Raw genomic sequence first — 23,115 nt, forward strand, 5'->3', positions numbered from 1 at the left:
GGAATCAAATAATCCTGGAGAACTTAAGTGACTAGGAGTGTGTGGTACAACCAACAGCTTTCTCTGATGTTCCCAGCTAGAAATAATTTCTCCCTCACTTGTATTTTTGTAGCACTTTGTTCCTATCTTTCCTTATATATTTCATTTTATTTATTTATTTTTTTAAAAATTTTTTTTGGTGAGGCAATTGGGGTTAAGTGACTTGCCCAGGGTCACACAGCAAGTACCTGTCAAGTGTCTGAGTCCAGATTTGAACTCAGGTCCTCTTGAATCCAGGACCGGTGCTCTATCCACTGTGCCACCTAGCTGCCCCTTATTTCATTTTATTTTGTATTAATTAGCTGTGTACATAAAGCCAATGTGGCATGGTGGAGAGAATGTCACTCTTATAGCTTGGAAGACCTAGGGTCAAATTCTGCTTCTGATATTTACCAGCTGTGTAATCCTACCCATGTCACCTGAACTCTGTGTACCTCAAATTAGATGCTAGAACTTATCTAAATGAGTAATGGAGGGAGATCCACCTTGCAGTTTCCTAGCTGGGAAAATCACACATCCTCAATGAATTTGTTTATATATGGCATCTTTCCTACTAGGGTATAAGATCATTGAGGAAACTCTTATTCATCTGTGTAATACTTCATTTCCAGCACATGTTATGTTCTTGATAAATATTAACTAAATAAATGCAGACATTTTCATGGGAAGAAATACCCCCAAGTTCATGCATTCCTATCAACCAATCTTTGTAGAGAAAGCTATGGCATAGTACAAATGCCCAGACCTTGGTTTTTAGAAGATATTATCCTGCTATGTGATCTAGAAGTCATTTAACCATTAGAAACTTCAGTTTCTCCATATGCAAAGTGGCTATAATTGTGCTCCCTGATGCCCAAAGTTGTGAGGAAGATGTTTTATAAACTATAAAGCACAGCAGAAGTGTGAATTATAGCATTGTGCTTACAGGGAAGAAACAGAGAGAGATTAAGTTACTTTTGAGGTGGGGAGGGAAAAAACTTGTTGAAAAACAGACTTGAAAATAGCACTAAGGTCCTCTAAACTTAGTCTAGTGAATTTCAACTCCACTATGTTATCTCCCGAATCCATTATCTCTCTCCCTCTCTCTCTCTCTCTCTTCTCTCTCTCTCTCAGGTCGCACGTCATCAACACCTATAGTGAACACTCAATATGGAAAGTCCAAGGTAAACTTGTGCGCCTACAAGGATTTGACAAAAACTGTCAACGTTTTCCTGGGTGTGTCCCTTTTGCCAAAGCTCCTCTTGGACCCCTGAGATTTACTCCACCACAACCTGCAGAGCCCTGGGACTATGTGAAGAGCACCACTCTTACCCACCCATGTAAGCCATCAGTTTTCAGGCTTCTTCTGGGGATGGGAGGAGTTAAGATGTAAGAGAACATGGAGAATCATGCTTATTTTCTTTGAATGGTTTTTACATTGCTCCATAACGCTCTGGTTCACCCAAGGTGAAATATTCCTGTTCCTTTAACCTACCCACCCCAAGATTAAACCCTGTCAGGGATTCGAGGGTCTTTGTAGGGGAACCTATCAGGTATGCACAGTGGGCTCCCCTAAGAGCTGTGAAATGATTGACCTTCCCTGGGGTATGACAGTCAAATAGAAACAGATAAGAACTGCTGCTAGATGAGGCTGGTGTTCCTGAGAGCTCCTCAGTCTGTTTCCTTTGTGGAATTAGAAGGCCTTGCCCCTGGCCTCTTTGGTATTTGGACTTTCATCTACTGAAAGGGAATGCTTCCAAGCACAATGGCAATGATATTCACCTTTCTGCGGCTTCATGCCAGGATGACTGCTGAGACAGAAAATCTTTGCCATTGGTAATCCCTTAGCCTTTTTAAATCAGGTAATTTAGGTGGGAGGGGGTGGGCCTGATCTTTGATCACTGGCATCTATAGAAGACAAAGAGCACCCAAGAGAAGGAAAACAGATCCCCAGGAAAGTTAAGGACAGCTCAAGGGTATTGGAGGACCCATAAGCAGTAATGTGGAGTAAAAGGGCATGAAGACTTCTTTTTATTACTTATGCTCATGGCTGGCCCTGCACATACCTGATTTCTTCAGGCCGTCTCTCTCATTACAACCTTGTTTCTCCTTACCATTCTGATGACTCTAAGCCTAAGGGATCTATCGAATGTTAGATCTGGAACAGACATTAGATACCATCTCATTTAAACCCTTAATGATCCGAAGGAAGAAAATGGTACCTAGACAGGGAGTGGCCTACCCAAGGTCTGTTGAAAGTGATTAGTCCATATTATAAACTTAAAAATAATAAATCATTCAAAGCCAAATCCTAGTTAGCCTTTCAATTAGAGAATTAGGGGAAGGATTTTGGGGGAGGAATCAGACAAGCTGGGTTGGTTAATATCCTTGCTCTGTTCCAACCCATGTGACCTTAGGCAAGTCATTTAACCTCTCTGGCCTTTAATTTCCTCAACTTTAAATGAAGGGGTTGGACTAAATGGCTCTGATGCCCCTTCCTGCACTAAAACTCATTATGATCTGTGATCCTTGAGTCTATGTCCTTAAGTACAATTTCCTAGAGGTACGTCTCTGTGGGACGAAGGAACTAGGGCATTGAGTTTAGAGGCAGAAGCCAGAAGTCCCTGCTGTATCACTTGTTTGTATGAACTTGTCAATCATTTTGTTAATCAACAAGCCCTTAGTAGATGACCACTATGTTCTCTGAACCTTAGTTTCCCCTTCTGTCAAATGAAGTAGTTGACCTGGATGATCTCTAAGGTCTCTTTGTAGTCTATGTCTATGATCTTGAAAATAAATGATTTTTTGTAATGTTTCACTGCACAGGTGTTCCCAGGACCCAGTTTCTGGACAATTACTCTCTGATCTTTTTACCAACCGGGAAGAAAAAGTTGCCTTGAAATATCCGAAGACTGTTTATATCTAAACATTTATACCCCTGCTGACCTATCAAAGAAGGCCAAGTTACTGTAAGAGGCTATGGATGGGGTTCACTATGGCTTTAGAGTTGGTGACTTATTGTCTTTACATGCATATAGTAGAAGAGAATAAAGAGCCCTTGCTGTAGATGGGGAAACAGGAGGTTAGGATACTGATTTTTCCCTTGGTTCTCAGCAGTCAGTCTGTGTGGGCTTTTAAAGACACTTAGCTTCTCTCTCTTTGGTTCAATGTTCTTTATTTATACAGATTCGGAGGGTGGTGGGAAACTCTTACTGGTAAATGAGAGTAAAATGTACAATACCTTCCATTGCAAAACTCTTTCAACCTGTATCATTTCACTCAAACCTAGGGACAAATTTTATTTTTCGCACTTGACAGAGAAGGAAACTGAGATCCAGAGATTGACCAAAGATCCAGTGGCACATGTATAAAACTGAATCCATCATCTTTCCCCAAAAACTGACCCTCTTCCTAACTTCCTTTTACTGCCAAGGGTACCACCATTCTCTCAATCACCCAGTTTGCAATCGAGGTGCCATCCCCCACTTCTTATTCTACCTGTAAGCCCCATGTGAGGCAGCTAGGTGGTATAGGTGTATAGAGGATGGCTACTGAAGTAGGAGGATTTGAGCTCAAATCTGACCTCAGATATCTTACTAGTTGTGTGACCCATGGCAAGTCACTTAACTCCAATTGTCTTAAAACATCAGGACCTACATGCAGTTGTCCTGATATATATCCTGGCCACTGTATGCAGATGGCTCTGGAAGAGATCACCCTGATGTCATGTTCCTCTTGGAGAATGAAGGACAATCAACAACAACCTTTATATACAATTTATTGCTAAGGCATGTCAATTTTGCCTTCTCAACAAATGTTGCATAAGCCTCATTTTCTCCTCTAAAACTGCCACCACCCTGGTACAGGCCCTCATCATTTCACACCTAAATCTATTGAGATAATCTCCTGACCTGCTAATTGGCCTTACTGTCACAAGTCTCTCCCACTCCAGTTCATGCTCCACTCAGCTGTAAAATTAATTCTTCTGAAGCACAGATCTGAACATTCCACTTCTGTACATAATAAACTGCTCCAATGACTCCCTAACATATCTGTGATCAAATATAAAATCCTCTGTTTGACATTCAAAACCCTTCATAATCCCACCACCACCACCACCACCACCACCCACACAGACCTTTCCAGTTTCCTTATACCTCATACAATCCCTTCCCCCACTTTGCTCTTAGATCCAAGGACAATGGCCTCCATCTCTCGGCCCCAACATTTCCTCTGACTGTCCTCTATGTCTAGAATATTATCCCTCCACATCTCTGGCTCCTGGCTTCCTTCAGGTACTGGTTAAAATCCTGCCTTCCACAGGAAGCCTTTTCCAATTAATTCCCTTTAATTCTAATGGTTCCCTTCTGCTGATCATTTCCAATTTATACTGCATATAGCTTCTTTATACATTACTGTTTACATGTTGTCTCATCCATTAGACTATGAACATCTTGACAATAGGGACTATCTTTTGCCTTTCTTTCCATCTCCAGAGATTGGAACAGTGCCTGGCATATGGCAAGTACTATGTAAATATTAGTTATCATCATCATCACCATCGCTAATGATAATATTATAGCTAACATTTATATAGCACTTACTTTGTGGCAGGCACTAGGCTAAGAACTTTGCAATTATTATCTCATTTGATCTTCACAACAAATCTGGAAGGTAAATGCTTTTACTACCACCATTTTATAGATGAGGAAACTGAGGCAAAAAGGTTAAGTAACATATCTGCAGTCTCACAGCCAGGAAGCATTTGAGACCAAATTTGAACTCAGATCTTCCTGACTTCAAACTTCGTGTTCTATATACTGAGTTGCCTAACGTCCATCCATCTCTCCCTCTTCTTCTTCCTCTTCCTCCCCTTCCACCTCCTCCTCCCCCTCCTCCTCCTCATCATCATAACCATCGTCATCAGTAATTACTGACCAATTGGAAGAGTTGAAATTTGACAATGTCGCAGAATCTGAGTTAGTCAGTACCCTGGGGAATAATGAGTCAAAAACTTGATTGAACAAGAAATTTTTCTACATCTCTAACATGTGGTCATTCAGTCTCTGCTTAAAATCTTCCATTAAGGGGAAACCGACCACTTCTTGAGGCAACTAAATCTCTCAGTGATTCCTCCCCAATATTATTAATTTTGCTTTCTCTGACAAAACAGAAAAAGTCTCATCCCTATCCTACAGGATAAATGATAAGGACTAGAATTATGATTGCTTTGGTAGAGAACTGTAGTTTTAAATTCAAATAGAAATAGGACTAAAACATACATAAACATCACTTCAGGCCATAAATTAACTTAGAACACCACATATTAACATTTTGTTGTTCAGTTCGTTTCAGTCATGTTAGGACTCTGTGTCCCCATTTGAGGTTTTCTTGGCAAGAAGCTATTTGCCATTTAATTCTCCCGAATCATTTTACAAATGAGGAAACTGAAGCAAACAGAGTTAAATGACTTGCCCGGGGTCACACATCTAGTAAATGTCTGAGTCCAGATTTGAACTCAAGAAGATGAGTATTCTGACTCCAGGAGCAGCACTCTATCCACTGCACCACCTACCTCTCCTAATGTTAGTATTATTCATGTTCTATTGTATTGATAGTTATCTTGTTAAATATTTTCCAATCATATTTTTTTTAAGTGAGGCAATTGGGGTTAAGTGACTTGCCCAGGGTCACACAGCTAGTAAGTGTTAAGTGTCTGAGGCCGGATTTGAACTCAGGTACTCCTGACTCCAGGGCCAGTGCTCTATCCACTGCGCCACCTAGCTGCCCCTTTCAAATTGTATTTTAACCTGGTTCAGGCCAGCTGAATTATTTGACATTTATGGTAAAGAGAATTTACAGATAAGGAATTTTTCTTTACTTCTGTTGGTCAGCACCTTCTTTTCAATTTATAATCTTAGCTTGTCTAGAGTCACACAGCCAGAATTTCAGAGGCAGGACCTCAATCCAGGTCTTCTTAGATTGAAGGCCAGCTCTCTATCTATACATCATGCTCCATCTATTCTACTAGGTGGGTTGTTAAATAGTTGAAGACAGCAATTATACTCCCACCCTTATCCCAAGTTATATCTTCTCCAGGGGAGGTATTTTCATTTCCTCCACCAATAAGTAAGACCTGGTCTCTTGATTCTGTTTAAAGCTCATGCATTAGATCAGTAGCTTCTCCCCATCCCCACCCACATAACTTTCATATGCAAATCAGTGAGAAAGAGGACTTGCTGGTGCTTCCCATTCAAATTTTTATCCACTCTTTCGGGGTAAGGGCTGATGAAAGATCAGGTTAAAATTATTCTCATTCTTGGTATTGCTACTCCACCCAACTACCTCAGGCTTAGGTGGGGAATATCAATTCTTTGTCTAGATTTCCCAAGACTGGAGGTGTTCTGGAGATAAGGCTAATCTCTCTGGCCAAGAGTGATATGATGTCATTCAGCCCTCTTTGGAGTAAGTTCACTCCTCTTTGGGAAGGCATACTTCTCATTAATTGTTAACCAATTAGAAACACTCCTCTTCAAAAGGACATATAAACCATGAGCCCACTGCCATGATTTTTTTTTGGTCTAAGAGAGAGATGGCCAAATGACCATCTTTGTATTAATAAGCATGCTGGCTTATTAATAAAATGAATAAATTTCCCACAAATTATGTCTAGAAATTTTTTAAAACATTAGATTTCTTTAACAAACTTGATGGGAAGCATTTTCCTTCATCACCAGTGTTGTTCTCTTCCAATTAATAAGGTCCATAGAACTAAGGTCTGCATTATTTGTCTCTTTTTATTACTTCCCATCATTTTACAGTAGAGTTTCACAGACAGGCAACTGATTCAGGGGTGTGGTAGAAGGACACTGAAACAGGGACTACTCCCTGGAAGTATTTCTTCCTTTTTTCTATCCCAGGGTGTGCTAGAGCCTGCTCAGGCCTGACTAATGAAAGACCAGTTGTTCATTTTTATGCACTTCGGAAAGTCACAAATGCTACAAAGCGCCATGTGATCAATTGTTTTGTAGATTGTCTAGATCTAAGCAATGGAGAAAACATTAAACAACCAGATTAAAGTTAAAAGTGTGTCACATGTAACTTTTTGTGTGTGTGTGGGGGGGGTAACAGGAGAAGCTGATTGTGAATCATGTTACTGGAAACAACTTTGCTTCCATGTTTCCATCAGAGGACACTCAGAATCAGAATGTCTGGGCTGAAAAGAACCTTGGAGATCACCTAGCACAAATATTCTCATTTTCTATTTGGTATAAAATGAACTGAGAGGGGGGGACAATTTATCTAAGTTCATAGAATAAGTTAGTGGGAATGCTAAGACTAGAAGTCAAATCTCCCAGCTGCTAGCCCTGTGCCTGTTCTACTCCACCATACTGACTCCCTAGATATCACTGCAAGGAAGCAGTCTGACTTAGTGGAAATAATGTTGGCTTTGTAAGCAAGGGATGTAGGTTCAAATCCAAACTCTAACACTGCCTTTGTGACTTTAAATAAGTCATTAAACCTGTCAGGGCATCAATTATTATCTGCAAAATGAGGAGGTTAGACTAAAGGCTCTTCCAATTCTACGAGTGTAGACCTATGGGTACACCATCTAACTCATCGATTTAGGTATTAATTCATAAGTCTAAAAGTAGGGCTGGAGTAAGTAAGCTCCTGAGGCTCCTATAACCAATATGATTCTTCCTTCCTTCCCCAGGTGATGGTGTGGATCCATGGAGGAGGTCTTTTGGTGGGTGCTGCATCAACCTATGATGGGCTGGCCCTCTCAGCCCTTGAGAATGTTGTAGTGGTGGCCATTCAGTATCGCCTGGGAATCTTTGGCTTCTATAGGTAAGAACTACCATCCAAGAACTCACCTGAAATAACACTGAGCAATATGAACCTGCCCTAGGCACTATCTAAATATGAAATGCTATGATTCTCCTATGGGAATTACTTTCAAAAAAGCCTTGACAGATGAATGTACTAGACTCTTCTGTCAGAGACCATTTCTCTTTCTATTTTTTTTTTTTTTTTTTTTTTAGTGAGGCAATTGGGGTCAAGTGACTTGCCCAGGGTCACACAGCTAGTAAGTGTTAAGTGTCTGAGACCGGATTTGAACCCAGGTACTCCTGAATCCAGGGTCGGTGTTCTATCCACTGCGCCACCTAGCTGCCCCCAGAGACCATTTCTATGTGTTCATGTGTTTTTTTGGAACCTGGCCTGCACATGGGTCCTGTTTGACTTCTTCTCTAATATAGTCTCCTTGAAGTCACTGATGGTGGCTTACTGTCTATATTATCATCAACATTCGACCACTATTGCCAATGTCACTGTTATCCTCTAAATGAAGTAGTGAAGAAAGTGCATTGCATTAGGAGATCTGAGTTCCAATTTGCCCTCAGTCACTCTATTAGCAAGTTATTTAACTTCCTCTAGTCTCATTTACCTCATGTAAAATGAGGTAGTTGGATTAAATGACCTCTAAGGTCCCTGAATTTTAAATTTATAATCTTATCATGCTATAGTTGGTGATACATAGTCTGGAGTATCACTGAATTAAGAGTTTGCATTGAATATTTGCTATTCATTACATTGATCAATTAATGAGCATTTATTAAGATACTGCTAGGCCCTGAGGACACAAAGACAAAATGAAACAGCCCCTGCCCTCAAAAAGGATACATTCTGTTGGAAGAGAAAACATGTCTATAAACAGAATAAATACAAAATAAAGAATAAATGCAAAATAAGCAGAAGGGACTTTTGGAACTGGAGGGCACAATAGTAGGTTTTAATAAATGTTTATCTCTGCCTGAAATAGTTGCTTAACAAATGCTTTTAAAAAATGCTAGTGTAGGGGCAGCTAGGTGACACAGTGGATAGAGCACCAGCCCTGGAGTCAGGAGTACCTGAGTTCAAATCTGGCATCAGACACTTAACACTTACTAGCTGTGTGACCCTGGGCAAGTCACTTAACCCTAATTGCCTTACTAAAAAAAAAAAAAGAAAAAGAAAAAAAAATGCTAGCGTAATATAAATTCTGATAGGTCCTATTAATCCATTGTTCCAAGAAGTTTAGCTAAATTCAGACAGTCTAATCACCATTGCTAGCCATTGAGTGAAGCTTAAAGTTAAGATTAAAGTGTGGAGGACTTGTAATCTCTGTTGGGAGACATTGTAGTTCTTTTGCCATTTGTGTTGTTCATTCATTTCAGTTGTGTTTGACTTTTGTGACCCCATTTGGGGTTTTCTTGGCAAAGGCACAGAGGCAGTTTACCTTTTACAGATGAGAAAACTGAGGCCAACAGGGTCAATGGACTTCCCCAGGGTCACACAGCTAGTAAGTGTCTGAGGCCAGATTTGAACTGAGAAAGATGAGTCTTCCTGACTCCAGCTCCAGCACTATCCAATGTGTCACCTAACTGCCCTTTTGACATATTTAATTCTAAGTACTGGATACAAGGATCTGTGTCTAGCTTTGTGCTAGACCCCTGAAGTGAATATAAAAATGTTGGACATATCTCTTGGGCTGGAGGAAGTCAACATTTATCTGGGAAGATAAGGTGCACTTGAAAAAAATTAAGTAACAATATGATGATATCTGTGCTATGTGGGATCATATCCCTGGCAAAGACCTTAGAACATATACTATAGCCCTCTCATATTATGGATAAGGAAACTGAGGCCTAGGGAAGTTAAGCAGCTTACCCAAGGTTATTAAATAAAAGTTATTAAATGAACTGTGGCTTTTGGACTCCAACTCCAGCACTCTGCTAAGAGTTATAGGTATTCAGATGAGGGAGAAATCACTGTGGCCTGTAGTAGCAAAGAAAGGCTTCCCAGAAGACTTGGTACATGAGCAAAAAAAGATCAGAAGAAGGCATTTTGGACAGGGGAGAAACATGAGAAAAATGTTATGTTCTGATCCCAAAGTAGGAATCATTTCACCTTGAGCAAAAATCATTGTTTCTGTGGAGGAGGGTGGTGGTGGTAAAGGGAACAGTCTAACCGTGGGTATAGTTGTACAAAGTGGATAGTCGCTATCTTTTACCCCAAGGAAACTGGGGGAATAGTGGTCTTGGGAGAATTGCATTGATGCAATTGCATCACTGCAAAATGCAACTGAGGTAAAGAGAAAAATGCATTATAAAAAGAGAAGCCTTGAGATGTTGAGACACGGTTATGGTGCTCACCAAAAGGAGAACAAGTTATTCTCTTACTGCTCCCCATCCTCACCCTTCATTATACACTGCCAGGAAGGAAATACGTTCTCTGCCCTGGATGTTGGCTAAGTAAGTCAAGCCACCATTTTCCTCATGCTAGTTATCACTCTGGGCATCAGCATGGTATGGTGAGCAACTACAAGGGATGGGCACCAAAAAAACAGAGATTTCATCTTGACCCTTTTGGGGTATTCAGTTAACACCCAGAGAGCAATGTGGAGGTATGGAGTTAACAGGAAATCAAGCACATGTTCCTTGTGCTCAGAATTTACATATAATGAAAGAAACAGAAAAAGATAAGAGGAGGGAATATTTATTAAGCACTTACTAAGGGCCAGGTACTGTGCTAAATGCTTTGTAAAAATATTACCTCATTTGATTTTTACCTTATATATAAGGTACCTTGCCTATAAGGTGAGTGATATTTTTCCTATTTTATAATTGAGGAAACTGAAGTAGACAGAGGTTAAATAACTTGCCAAAGTTTCTCACAGCTAGTAAGTAAATAGGACCCACATATATGAGAGATATGTAAAAATAACAAGGTGGGATATGACCTAGATTAGACCTAGAAATAGACCTAGAGAGGGAAGCTTAGTATTACTCACTATTTCTGATATCACAAGTTTGTCATGCCTGGGTGGTTATTGACCCTGTCCTTGACTTGTGGCTGTTTCTCTGACATTCTTTCTCTCTCATTCATGGTATACCTCTGGTCCCTTCTCCTTTGCAGCACTGGAGATGAACATGCCCGGGGTAACTGGGGTTACTTAGATCAAGTGGCTGCACTCCAATGGGTCCAGAAGAATATTGCCAATTTTGGAGGAGACCCAGGCTCAGTGACCATCTTTGGAGAGTCAGCAGGAGGTGTCAGTGTTTCAGCATTGGTGAGCTTCCAAAGTTACCAAGCCTGACTCAGAAGGATTCAGTTCAGAATAAGGTCTTTCCTTTCCTTCCTCTCCTCTACCTATCTAACTTTTTAATTTATCCAACAACCATGTATTAAGTGACTACTGTGTACATAGAATTGAGGTAATGGGAAAAATGCAAAGTTTTTTAAATTTTTGGTCCCTATACTTAGATAGAGGGAAAAAACCCAAACACAGATGTCTATAATATACAATATTACATTTAAATGTATTGAAAATGTGCTGAACAAAGAGTTCCATGAGGCCCAAGGGGAGGGGAAGGTTACTGACTGACTTGGGATATTATTCCTCTCTCTCTCTCTCTCTCTCTCCATTCATTCATTCATTCATTAGTCCATCCATTCATCATCTATTTATTTATTTGCTTGTTTATTCATTTATTTTATCTACTTATCTATCTACTTATTGTTTTATTTATTTACTCATCTTATCCTCTCACTTATTTATTTATTTGTTTGTTTTAATTTGTTTTAAATTTATTTTTAAATTTATTTATTTGTTTGCTTGCTTGCTTATTTATTTATTTATTTATTTATTTATTTATTCATTCATTCATTCAAAAATCTATTTATCTAGCTAGGTATCTAGCTATCTATTTATTTATTTTTGCAGAGCAAGGAGAGTTAAGTGACTTGCCCAAGGTCACACAGCTAGTAAGTGTCAAGTGTTTGAGGCCATTTTTTATATTTATATATTTATTTACTTGGGAGATTAAAAAGGCTTCATGGTCAAAGTAGCATTTGAAAAACTGCTAAAAACTTATTAAAATTGATTAAAAATTGATAAAAATGTTTTCCCCTCCATTTGCTTTGTTATTATTTCTTCTCTCTATCATCTCATCTTTTCTCTCTTTTCTGCCTTTTGTCTCTTTCTCTTCTTTCCCCTGTCTTTTCATTTTTCTCTCTCTCAAAATTGAGCCTGGCTATGGGGATGGTGGGAAAGGTAAGAGATTAGAGGCTAAGAAGTTGGTCTCCAGTTATCTTTCCCTAAGAATTTTTGTTGAGGTCCTTCACTTTTCCTCTTACTGTTATTAAAGATTTTTGGTTTTGGTTTTGCATTTTGTGTTTCTTTGTTTTTATTATTTGATCTAGTTGGGAGAGGGCTACTCTTAGGAAATCTCTCATTTATCTGGCTTCTCAATATTCATTCAAATCAACTTTTTAAGAGAACTTCACTTGAGAGGAGAAAGGTCTCCTTAGAGGAAAAAAAAGGAGCTGGGTGAGGAGAAATCCTGGGAATATCCCCAGAAGCCACTGCTAATGTATGGTCAGGAACAGGGTAGGCCTACATTGGGAAAGAGCTTCCCTGAGCTTAGGTAACTGGGAAAAGGAGTCCTCAAATGGTAGCTTTCGGTGTAAGTACTGAACTTAGGTATTTTTCATGCAGGGAAAGGAATGTTAGGGCTGCCAGTGCCCTCTTTGCCTAGGGCAAAGCCATAGTCACCCCATTCTAGGGCTGGCTCTGCTTTTGAAATGTAATCCCCCCCCCCTTTCTTTTCTTCTTTCAGGTTTTATCTCCTTTGACCAAGAACCTTTTCCACCGTGCTATTTCTGAGAGTGGAGTTGTCTTCACAGAGTGTTTGTACAATTCCAGCTCAGCAGCAACAACTGAGGTAGTCCCTTTGAATTATATCTTCCTCCAATCCCTTGACTCTGTTCATAGAGTCATGGGATTAAGACCTTTTAGATCATCTAGCCCAAACCTTTCATTTTACAGAAGTGAAATCTGAATTCCAGAGAAGGAATGTAACCTGCCAGGCCAATTGATGACACCATGGACTTACCCAGCTCTTGAGTGTAGGGCTCCTGAGTGATTAGTCTGGTGTTCCTTCTTTTGCCCTGCATTGTCACAGGACCAAAAGCACATGGATTCAGGCACAGCTCTCCTATCTGGATACACTGATAGCATAAACCATCCCTGTTCTATCTTGTTGCAGAAAATTACCACTTTTGCTGGGTGCAAAACAGTCACTTCAGCCAGCATGGTTCATTGTATGCGACAGAAATCAGAGGAGCAACTCCTGGATGTAGGTCTGAGGCTGGTAGGTGACCTTGAATTCTTATACATGCCAATGCCCATGATCCCTTCAGAACCTTCAGATCTTTCAGACAGAACAATTGGACCTTTGAGAACATGAAATTCTCATCTGTAGAAGAACAGATAGCCATGTTTTAAGAAAAAATATTTTCATAGAAGTCCTTCCAACTCACATTGGTTTTCAGGCATTCTCACTTGATATACTGTTGTCCAGCTGCCTGAAGGAGCTGGACCAGAAGAGCTCTTGAACTCCTTCCCCATTCAAACCACATTATCAGATGTGTCAGAGGATCTGTCATTGCAGAGAAGAAAAAGGTTGGGGCCAGTGGTGGGTGTGAATTCTTTGGCTCTGAGGAGAGACTGAGCTCTTCTTGCTATCCTTGAGGGAAGGGAAGCCTCAACCCTTGAATTCGCCACCAAGTGACTCCATCTCCCAGGGATTTCTCTGGCCTACTCAGTTGAAGTCATCTGACCCAGTTTAATCCTATGTCCACACATGCAGTGCAAAATATAGCCTTAGAATATTTAACCAGATACATTCAAGCCCCAAACAATTCAACAAGACACGTTTGGGAAATTGAATCCAAAGTGGTTTTCAAAGTTTAGAATGTAACTTGGATAGAACAACAATACTATGCTTTGTTTTTGTGGACTCAGTTGGTAAAGGGCTGGTGGGATTATGGAGAACCTAAATTCTAGTGATGTAGAGCAAGGTCCTAGCCATATTTCCATAGATAATGAAGGAATCTAGCCCAGCTGGTGTGTGAAGCAGCAATGAAGGGGCTGTTCCTAGGTAAACTCCAGGTCAATTGGCATTGTTTCCACAAAATGCAAATGTAATCTTGGCTGCAGAGTTATATAAATGAAAAATGCATTCTTATTTCCTCAGTTTCTATCCTGGAGTGGAGGAGTGGGTGGAGGACAGGGAAGGGATGCTGACAGATTAGGCATTCTCAAAAAATTGAAAAAAAAAAATAAAAGTACCTCTTATTCATAGGCCTGTTTTCTCCTCCAGAGGCCTAAGATGTGGGAAAAGATAGGTAAAAGGGATGCTCTACAACCTCAGATCATGGCTCCTAACTTTGTTCCAAGAGACCTTGTCATTATCTCAGCAACTATCCCAGACTCAACAACTATTCCAGACTCAGCTCCTGGTGTGAAAAGATCAGAAAATGTCCGATTAATCACTTAAGAACACTGAGAGGGGGCAGCTAGGTGGTGCAGTAGATAAAGCACTGGCCCTGGATTCAGGAGTACCTGAGTTCAAATCTGGCCTCGGACACTTGACACTTACTAGCTGTGTGACCCTGGGCAAGTCACTTAACCCCCATTGCCCCACAAAAAAAAAAAAAAAAAAAAAAAACACTGAGAGAAGGAACCTGATCGGCATGTAAATTAGCATGATCAGCTCTTTCTGTGAAGTTGTCACCTCCCCTTTTTGTTTGTCTTTGCAGGGATTATTTGGCCTGGATTTTCTGGGAGACCCGTTGGAGGTAATAAGCATCCTTGTTTTCTTAATTATGGGATTTAAGTCTTAGCTCCTTTAAGTGCTGATTAAAGAGAGGAGGAAGCCCAGTATGAATGGAATTGTTTCAGCGCCGTTCCTACAGTGCCAGTTTACCTTTCTCTCTTACTCCTCCTCTCTTACTTCTCTGTCCTCCCCAACCCACATACAATTGGCCACTGCTAAAAATGCCCTTTTTTGAGGCTGTGGTTGGCTTTTTTGGTTTCATAGTGACCTCTAGGGAAATAACTGAAGAATCATGAAGAACATGCTGAAGAATCCTTTCAGTGGAGATAAATCCAAGGCTTTAGACAATCTGCTCTTTATTAATCTCCCACCAGTTTGTGAAGAGAATACTTTTAACTGCTACACGACCACTTTGCTTTGGACTAATTATTATCTCAGTGATTTTTGCCAAACCATTTGCTGTGCTGTCTCTTTTGTGAATCCTAACTTTTTCCTATCAATTTACCAATTAAATGATTCATTTAGTTAACACAAGTAAAAGTCCTCAGATAACTGGTGGAGATACAGAAAGGAACTTAACTTAGGATTTTATTGATCTGGGGCACTTCTGGGGGAAGAAGTGTCCTCTACACTATATATACACATACACTCATTCACTCATACTCACAGTTAATTCTTAACATTACCATGTTTAACTTCTGTGACTACAAACATTAGTGTGATTTTATTAGTAACCTCATTTTCAATTCACAGCTATGTGCAGTAGCAAAAAAAAAAAAAAAAAGAGTTGTGATATGCATAGGTTTGTGGAGCAACCGGTATCCTACTAGGCATTTCACTGTTCTTGTTCACCCTGCCATTATAAAGAGCTACCCATGTATTCATTGAATATTTTTATTGTTTGTCTCTAAAAATCATGTTTTCTGTTGTAATCCCCCGCCCCCCACCTCCAAAGTGTAATACAAGTCCTGTGGGCTCTAAGGTAATGTCAATACTTTGGAAGTCTTAGCATCTTCCAAAAGGAGTCACTGAAATCCCAGCAGCTTCTCCCTTGGTGTTCAGAGGGCAGCCAAGGTATAGAGGTTTACAGTAGTACAGAACATGATTTCTTAAACTTTTTCCACTCATGATCCCTTTTTGCCTAAGAATTTTTTACAGGACCCCAGATACACACACACACACACACACACACATATGTATATATATATATATATATATATATATACCTTCCACTGTTGCCAAATTTTTCACAACCCCGACATTCAGTTGTATGACCCCATATAAAATTGAGACCCACAGACTAAGAAGTAAGGGTATAGTATACAATACTGCCATCTGACACAGTGAAAGATAAGATTCTGGTTAAAAAAATGTTTTAATTCCAAGTATCTATGGTACTAGGAATTTCATGTGTTCTGAAATGTGAATATTGTCTGAAATTGGTGTTTTGTTTTATTTTTTATTTAGATGTTAGCACAAAAGATCACAGAATTCTCAGGAATTACTATTGAGAAAAGATGGTTTTCATGTTACCAATTTCATTTTATGTACTCTATTTTATGGATTATCTAATGGTTACTGTATTAGAAAAAGTGCATTTTATCAAAATTGATGTTTTATTAGGAATAATATGCAAAAAAGTGTATTTTCTGTAATCTCTTGCAAAAAATTATAGTTTTTGGTGGTCATAGCAATCTAACTCCCTATTTCCCATAGGTTCAATGTATCAACATTAGCACTTACCACTTTTGCAAGGTTTTCTAGGAAAGTTACACTGTGAAAATTGAGGATTGACTGTATAATGTTATTATGAGGCTATATATACATATATATACATATATATATAATTATATCTATAATCACATAGTACCATTATCTATGTTCTATTGTATTTTTATTTATTTTGTTGAATATTTCCTAACTACATTTTTACTTGGTTCAGGCCCTTCTTGTTTTTAACTTTTTACCCCTAAAATCTATGAAGTAGGCAGTTGGGAGCGTCTATCTTATTCCAGTGCTCTATCCACTGTTGGAAAGAAGAAAAGACAGATAGCTTTTATCTGAGAAGCACTGAGCACTATGATGATGATCATCCTTCCCAGTCAACCCAACCCTACAGGATTTGTTTTTATGATATAATTTTTACAAACATTTTTTCCCATGCAAATTAAAACAACTTTGAGGATCTACCTTATATCTATCAGATTGGCAAAGATGACCCCAAAATGGCAGCATTTGAGGGGCTGGGGAAATATAGGTATTTTATTGCATTTTTGGTGAAACCATCAATTGGTCTAACCATTTTGTAAATAAGTTTGGAACTATGCCCCCAAAGCCAATAAACTGTGCCTACTCTTTTTTTTTTTTGGTGAGGCAATTGGGTTTAAGTGACTTGCCCAGGGTCACACAGCTAGTAATTGTTAAGTGTCTGAGGCTGGATTTGAACTCAGGTCCTCCTGAATCCAGGGCTGGTGCTCTATCCACTGCAGCACCTAGCTGCCCCACTCTTTTAATCAAGGCTACTGATGCTAATCCTGTATCCCCAAAGGACCACCTTCTTCAGGCTGTACTCCTGACATTCTCAGACTCTCCTAGTCCAAAAATCTCTTCACCCTAGAAGTTCACCCAACTGCTGGACTTCACACATTGGAAGTACTTTTTACCTGTAAGGCCTCTCCCTCTGATTGACTGGTTCCTCACAGAATCTCCATTTTAAGGAGGAGGACTAGGTCAGCCATGTCTTAACTTCTCTCAAGGCTGTACTTTTTCTTCCAGTCTTTCTCTAAAAAGCATCTGCTCTGGGAACTTTCTTTTCCACTCCATTCTTACCCTTTCTTTTCACCTTGCCTTGTATTTGTTGTCTTCTTCCATTAGAATGTAAACTCCTTGAAGACAAGGACAGTCTTTCTGTTTGTCCATGTACTCTGAGAGCTTAGCATAGTGCCTGCCACTTATTAAGTTCCTAATACTCACTTGTTGAAATTAAATGCTTTTTTAAAAGATTGATGGAAAAGACCAACCCATTATGTTCAAAAATATTTATAGCAGCTTTTTTTGAAGCAGCAAAGAGCTGGAAACTAAGACATATCCCTCAATTAGAGAATGGTTAAACAAATTATGAAAAATTACTGTGTCATAAGATGTTATGAAGTGAATAGTTTTAGAAAAGCCTTAAAAGACTTGTATAAACTGATGTAGAATGAAATGAAGTGAACCTGGAGAACAATTTATACAATAACAAGAACAACTTGGAAAGATTTAAGAACTCTGATCTCTGATGACAACACTACTTCATAGGACTTGTAATGATTCATTTTAACCCTCCTCTTATCAGAGATAAAAAAACCAAAGTGCATAATGAAGGATATAGAGATTTATTTTGCTTGCCTGTTTATTTTTTATAATGATTATTTTTTTCCTTTTTATGTGGGCGATTAAGGGGAACTAGTGATAGTATTGCCAAAAAAAGAAGAAATGGAATAAAAGAGAGCCAAGTACAAAAAGGAAGTTCAGAAAGAAACAGACAATAAGGGTAGCATTGAAAGTAACAAGTTAAACTTTTTTTTTGATCAAGTTGGTATGTACTAGAAACGTACAGTTTCACGTGATCATTTTTTAAAAAATTCTTTTGTATATGGAAACACCATTTGGGGGGGGCATTTGATAAGTTCAGAAAAAAAGATAATAAATTTTGATATGTTAATTCAAGCTAATTTTTCCAAATGTGCCTATTGTGATAAACCAGTTTTTATATAGCCAAAAGTAATTAGCTCAGTGATCAAGTATTTGTGAGTCACAGACATCCCCTATTACTGATGAGAGAATGAACATTCTTCTAATTCCATAAATTCAAAACCTAAGAATCATCCTTCACTCTTCACCCTTACTCACATTATTGATTCAGTGAACAAGCCTGTAGAATTCTGCCTCCCCAACTGTTTTCCCATGGGTATCTCTCCTTTGCCATAACATAATTATCCTAGCCTTCAAATGTTCTTGTGTTTCAAAAACCTAGAGGAAAACTATATTTCCTCTTCCTTGCTTATCTTACCCTAAGATAAAGAGAACATAGTACCCCCTAGGTTATAGTTTGTAGCCATAATAAGTCATCTATTTTTATTCACTTCTACTGGGGGAAAGTTAATGTGTTGCTGGGGTGTTTTTTAATCTTCTTCCAGAAAATTTCTTTCGTAACTGGAGTCATTGATGGAGTATTTTTCCCTAAAAGTCCTGAAGAGCTCCTGGCTGAAAAGAAGTTCAATCATGTTCCCTATATCGTGGGAATCAACAATCATGAATTTGGCTGGATTCTTCCAACTGTGAGAACACTATGGTTTGGTGGCTTTTTTCTGGAATCTCATGCATCTCCTGCATTCTGTAGAAATAGGTCTTCCTTGGAGTTAAGCCAGGAAAATAGCCTATAGCTCAATATAGAGATAATCTGCTGCTGGTTATGAGCTCAATCCTATCTTCCTACCTCTAGCATGAAACTACATTCCTCAGTAGCTGCTCTATGCAGCAGTAAAATTGTTGCAAAGACAAACCTATTATTTGGCAATCTCACTTATAGAGTAGAATATTAAGCCTAGAAGAAACGATAGAGACCATCTAATTTAAACCTCTTATTTTACATATGGTAAAACTGAGGCCAAAAATAACATGGTGAGTTTGTGGCATAGCTAGGATTAAAACCCAGGTCTTTTCCTGTTTGGTGTCATACCCTCTCTCTCTCACTGCCCCGTAACCCCAACAGAGACACACAATCAGCTATCCAGTGACCTCATAGTCTTTTCTATCTGCTTAAGAGTTGGGAAAGATCAAAGGATCACAGAATTAGAGCTGAAAGGGAATTTATCTTTTTTGATCTCACTGTAGAATTTGGCACTACTAATCCCTCTATTCTTCTGGGTATCTCTCCTCATCCATGTGTGTGAGAGACAGAAAGACAAAGAGAAACACAGAGACAGAGAGAGATAGGCAGAGAGACATTGCTCAATATGATCTGCCTGTTGATTGAATCTTTCTTATTTGTATTTACAGATTCATTATCCATGGTCTGTACCCGTTCATGAGTATATCCTGGCACTGGGTCTTCCCCCTCCCCTTTTTACTTTATACTCATAATAACCTTATCAATTGCCAAGGATTTAACCAACATTTCTCTACAGATGACTCCTGAGTCCACATATTCAGCCCTCACCTCTCTCCTGAGTTCCAGTCCAGCATCTTCAACTTTCTTATTCACATCTGCATCTGAATGTCCCATAAGCATCTCAAATACATGTCTAAAATAGAGCTATATCTTTTCCCCTAAACCCACCCATCCCCTATTACTGATAAGAGAACCACAATTCTCCCAATCCCATAAATTCCAAACCTGAGTCATCCTTGATTCTTTATTTTTACTCTCCTTGCTTAATCAGTGAACAAGTCTCAAGGATTCTGCCTCCCTAACAGTTCTCCCATGGGTGTCTCTCCTTAGTCCTACCATAACTACCCTAGTCATAGCCATCATTGCCTCTTCTTAGACACCTAGCATCATAATTGGTCTCCCTATATCCAGGCTTTCTCTTCTCTAAGCCATCTTTCCCAAAGCTTCCAAATTGATATTTATAAAGTGCAGATCTAACTGTGTCATTATAACCAGGTAGTTAACCTATTTGAGAAATTTCAATGACTTCCCAATGCCATTAGGATAAAATACAAACTCCTAGAGCATTTTATATCCCTCATACTCTGGCTCCAACATATCTTTTCAGGTTAGCTATCCTCTCTTCTCCTTCACACACTCAGCACTCAAGACAAACTGGCTATTTTCTCTAGCATAATATTCCATTTCTTATCTCTTTATCTTTGAAAAGTTTTCCTTATTCTTGTCTCTCCCTAGGTATATGCACATCTTAGGACCCTGGCTTCCTTAAAGACTCACTTCAGATGCCATATCCTTCCATATGCCTTTTTTCATTTCCCCAGGGGTTAGTACCCTCCTCCAGGCACTGTTTTTTTTGTACATATACATTATTTACTTATCTATATAAGTAAATAAAATATCAGCTGCTTCTGTTATTGGTAAGGCAAATCCCTAGGTCACTGTACTCTTCCCAGAGTTTGGTTCTACTGTATGTGTCTCTCTGATGTATTCCCTGGTATTGCTTTTTTTGGTCATCTGCAGGTTTCAACAATCTTAGACTCAGTTATAACCCTTTGCTCATCTGAAGTGTTACTCTGCTCTTTTTAGCAAGAGCCACAACCCTTAGCCTAGGATTGACAGAAGTTTCTCCTCTTTGATTCCTTTAGAATTGTGGCTCTTAAGTTTCTGACCTCTAGGAAGGAGGTAGAGAGGTCGACTCATTTCTGGTTGACCATTCTCTCTGATTCAAAGATGGCATTTCTCAATAAGGTGTTCTAGCTTTACTTATGATCACCCCCATTACACTACCCACACTCCTGTTAGGTCTTATGCAGATGAAATGCTAGAAACAGAGTTTTTGAAATATTATGTGCTCTCAGGGCAAATTCATTATTCTGTGGCTTCTTCACATGCTATCTTCACCTTTCATCCTATCTAAGTTATGGAATGTTACTTATATACCTGAAAGTCCTTCCCTTTACATTTCAGTGTCTCAGCCCTTATTATTTTCAATCTTGTTGAAGTCTAAACAGCAGTATATGCATACATTTAACATTAGGTCATTGGACGAGAAGATCTTAAAGGTTACTTCAAACTCTAAATTATTTAATGAATTTATCCTCCCAAATTTAAATGATAGCTAATAAGAAGTAAATAGTTCATTCTTTTAAATTTCTCCAGTGTTGTTTACATCTACTAGGGAACAATTTTATAATCTAAGGATTGAACCTAATACCAGAATTTCAGGAGTCACAAATGGCATGTGGAAGACTTCTAGGGGCATTGCTCAAATGACTGCAGTTTTTCTTCTTACCTAGTTACCTAAGTAAACCTAATGATCAGGAAACTAGAAGCTTCATAATATTTAATTATCTGGCCACCATATGCATTGCCATATTAAAGGATGTGCCTGTTGGCTGGGTAGAAGTGAGATGTTTGTTCTTCTCATCCATTAAAAAAAAAATGTTTTCCCAATTTCTACTAGATATTTACTAGGATATTTAATAAGCCAGGTAAATTCATTGATTAACTCAACTTAAAACAAGATAAAATGACACCCTCCTTCTTTGTTTCATAAAGGCTGCTTTATTTCAGTTATTAACTGATATTTTTTTATGTGAAATGACTATTTTATGCAGTTGATGGAGTTCCCTTTCTCAGAAGGCATACCAGACCAAGAAACAGCAACAGCACTATTATGGAGCTCCTATCCACTTGTTGTAAGATATGTAGAAACCTATAATGTCCGGGATGGGAGGGAACCTGGACCTTGGAAGATAAGAGCTAGAAAGGACCATGAAGTCTTAAAATATAGAACCTAATTGTTCAAGGGGCCTTTGAAACAATCTAGTCTAGTGTTTTTATTTTAAGACAGAAGAATAAGAAGTTCAGAGGAAGAAAATTATTTCCCTAAGGTTATATATTTTGTATCAGGTATTAAATAAAGGTATTCTGACTCTTAATCCTACATACTTTTCAAAGCACTAGGATGCCCCCCACTCCCCTATCCTAAGGAAAGAATAAAAACACTCAAAAAGGTAGAGTTTTACTTTTTACTTTGTATTTCCATCTTTTGGTTAAGAGATAGAAAACCTTAGCACTATTTTCCTCACTCTAAAGTAGAGGTCAGTAAAAGACTGCATGTAATGAATTAATGAAGTCTTCTCTAATCCTTTTGTCCCTCTAAGATAGAAGTACTCCAACACTTCTCTGAAGGAGCCCTATATCTCATTGCTCACATCTCTTTTATATACTTGGCATATTACATGTCTAACTGTAATTTCTTTGAGGACAGGAATTCTGTCTTATTCACCTCTATATCTTCTAACATGCATAAACCAGAGACTTATTATATAAGTGCTTAAAATAGAGTTTTTCCAGCTAAAATTTAGAAATGTTTCTACAGAAATATTTGAAAAAATATTTCAAAGGACATGTAATTCAATGGCAGTGTTTTAAGTGGGCATTGGCTAAATGATGTTGTAGAAAGGTATCATAGCTTTGTAGTACAGGATGGCTGATATAATGATGTTGTTGTGGAAAAGTGTTAGTTGGTACAATCGTCCATGATTCATGACAGTTAATGATTGAATGAATGAATAGCTAGTCATTTTCCTCTCCTTACTTCTTTATTATTTCAGAAAATCCCCAAAGACCTTACTCCTATTTTAATTGATGAATGTATTGGAATGACAAATAATCCTATAAAAAGGAAAGAACTGTTTGAAGACTTGATGGCAGACTTGATCTTTGGAATTCCATCTGTGAGGTTGGCTCGGCTTCACATGGGTGAGTTCCTAAGTA

At 38.7% G+C, this 23,115-nt stretch overlaps 1 protein-coding gene across 1 annotated transcript in view; it reads left to right on the plus strand.

Annotated features, from left to right (window-relative positions):
- The first annotated feature begins 1,190 nt into the window (after positions 1-1,190).
- LOC122741130 (liver carboxylesterase 1-like) overlaps positions 1,191-23,115 on the plus strand; it is a 36,871-nt gene continuing 14,946 nt past the window's right edge. The window contains exons 1-10 of the mRNA XM_043984254.1: positions 1,191-1,358; positions 2,845-2,987; positions 7,736-7,869; positions 10,978-11,131; positions 12,681-12,785; positions 13,110-13,214; positions 14,665-14,703; positions 18,860-19,000; positions 21,951-22,031; positions 22,953-23,100. Coding sequence (XP_043840189.1) covers positions 7,739-7,869; positions 10,978-11,131; positions 12,681-12,785; positions 13,110-13,214; positions 14,665-14,703; positions 18,860-19,000; positions 21,951-22,031; positions 22,953-23,100 — 904 coding nt within the window. The 5' untranslated portion in view covers positions 1,191-1,358; positions 2,845-2,987; positions 7,736-7,738. The remainder of the gene's footprint in view (positions 1,359-2,844; positions 2,988-7,735; positions 7,870-10,977; positions 11,132-12,680; positions 12,786-13,109; positions 13,215-14,664; positions 14,704-18,859; positions 19,001-21,950; positions 22,032-22,952; positions 23,101-23,115) is intronic.

The sequence above is a fragment of the Dromiciops gliroides genome, chromosome 2 (assembly GCF_019393635.1).
Source record: "Dromiciops gliroides isolate mDroGli1 chromosome 2, mDroGli1.pri, whole genome shotgun sequence".
Lineage (NCBI taxonomy): Eukaryota > Metazoa > Chordata > Mammalia > Microbiotheria > Microbiotheriidae > Dromiciops > Dromiciops gliroides.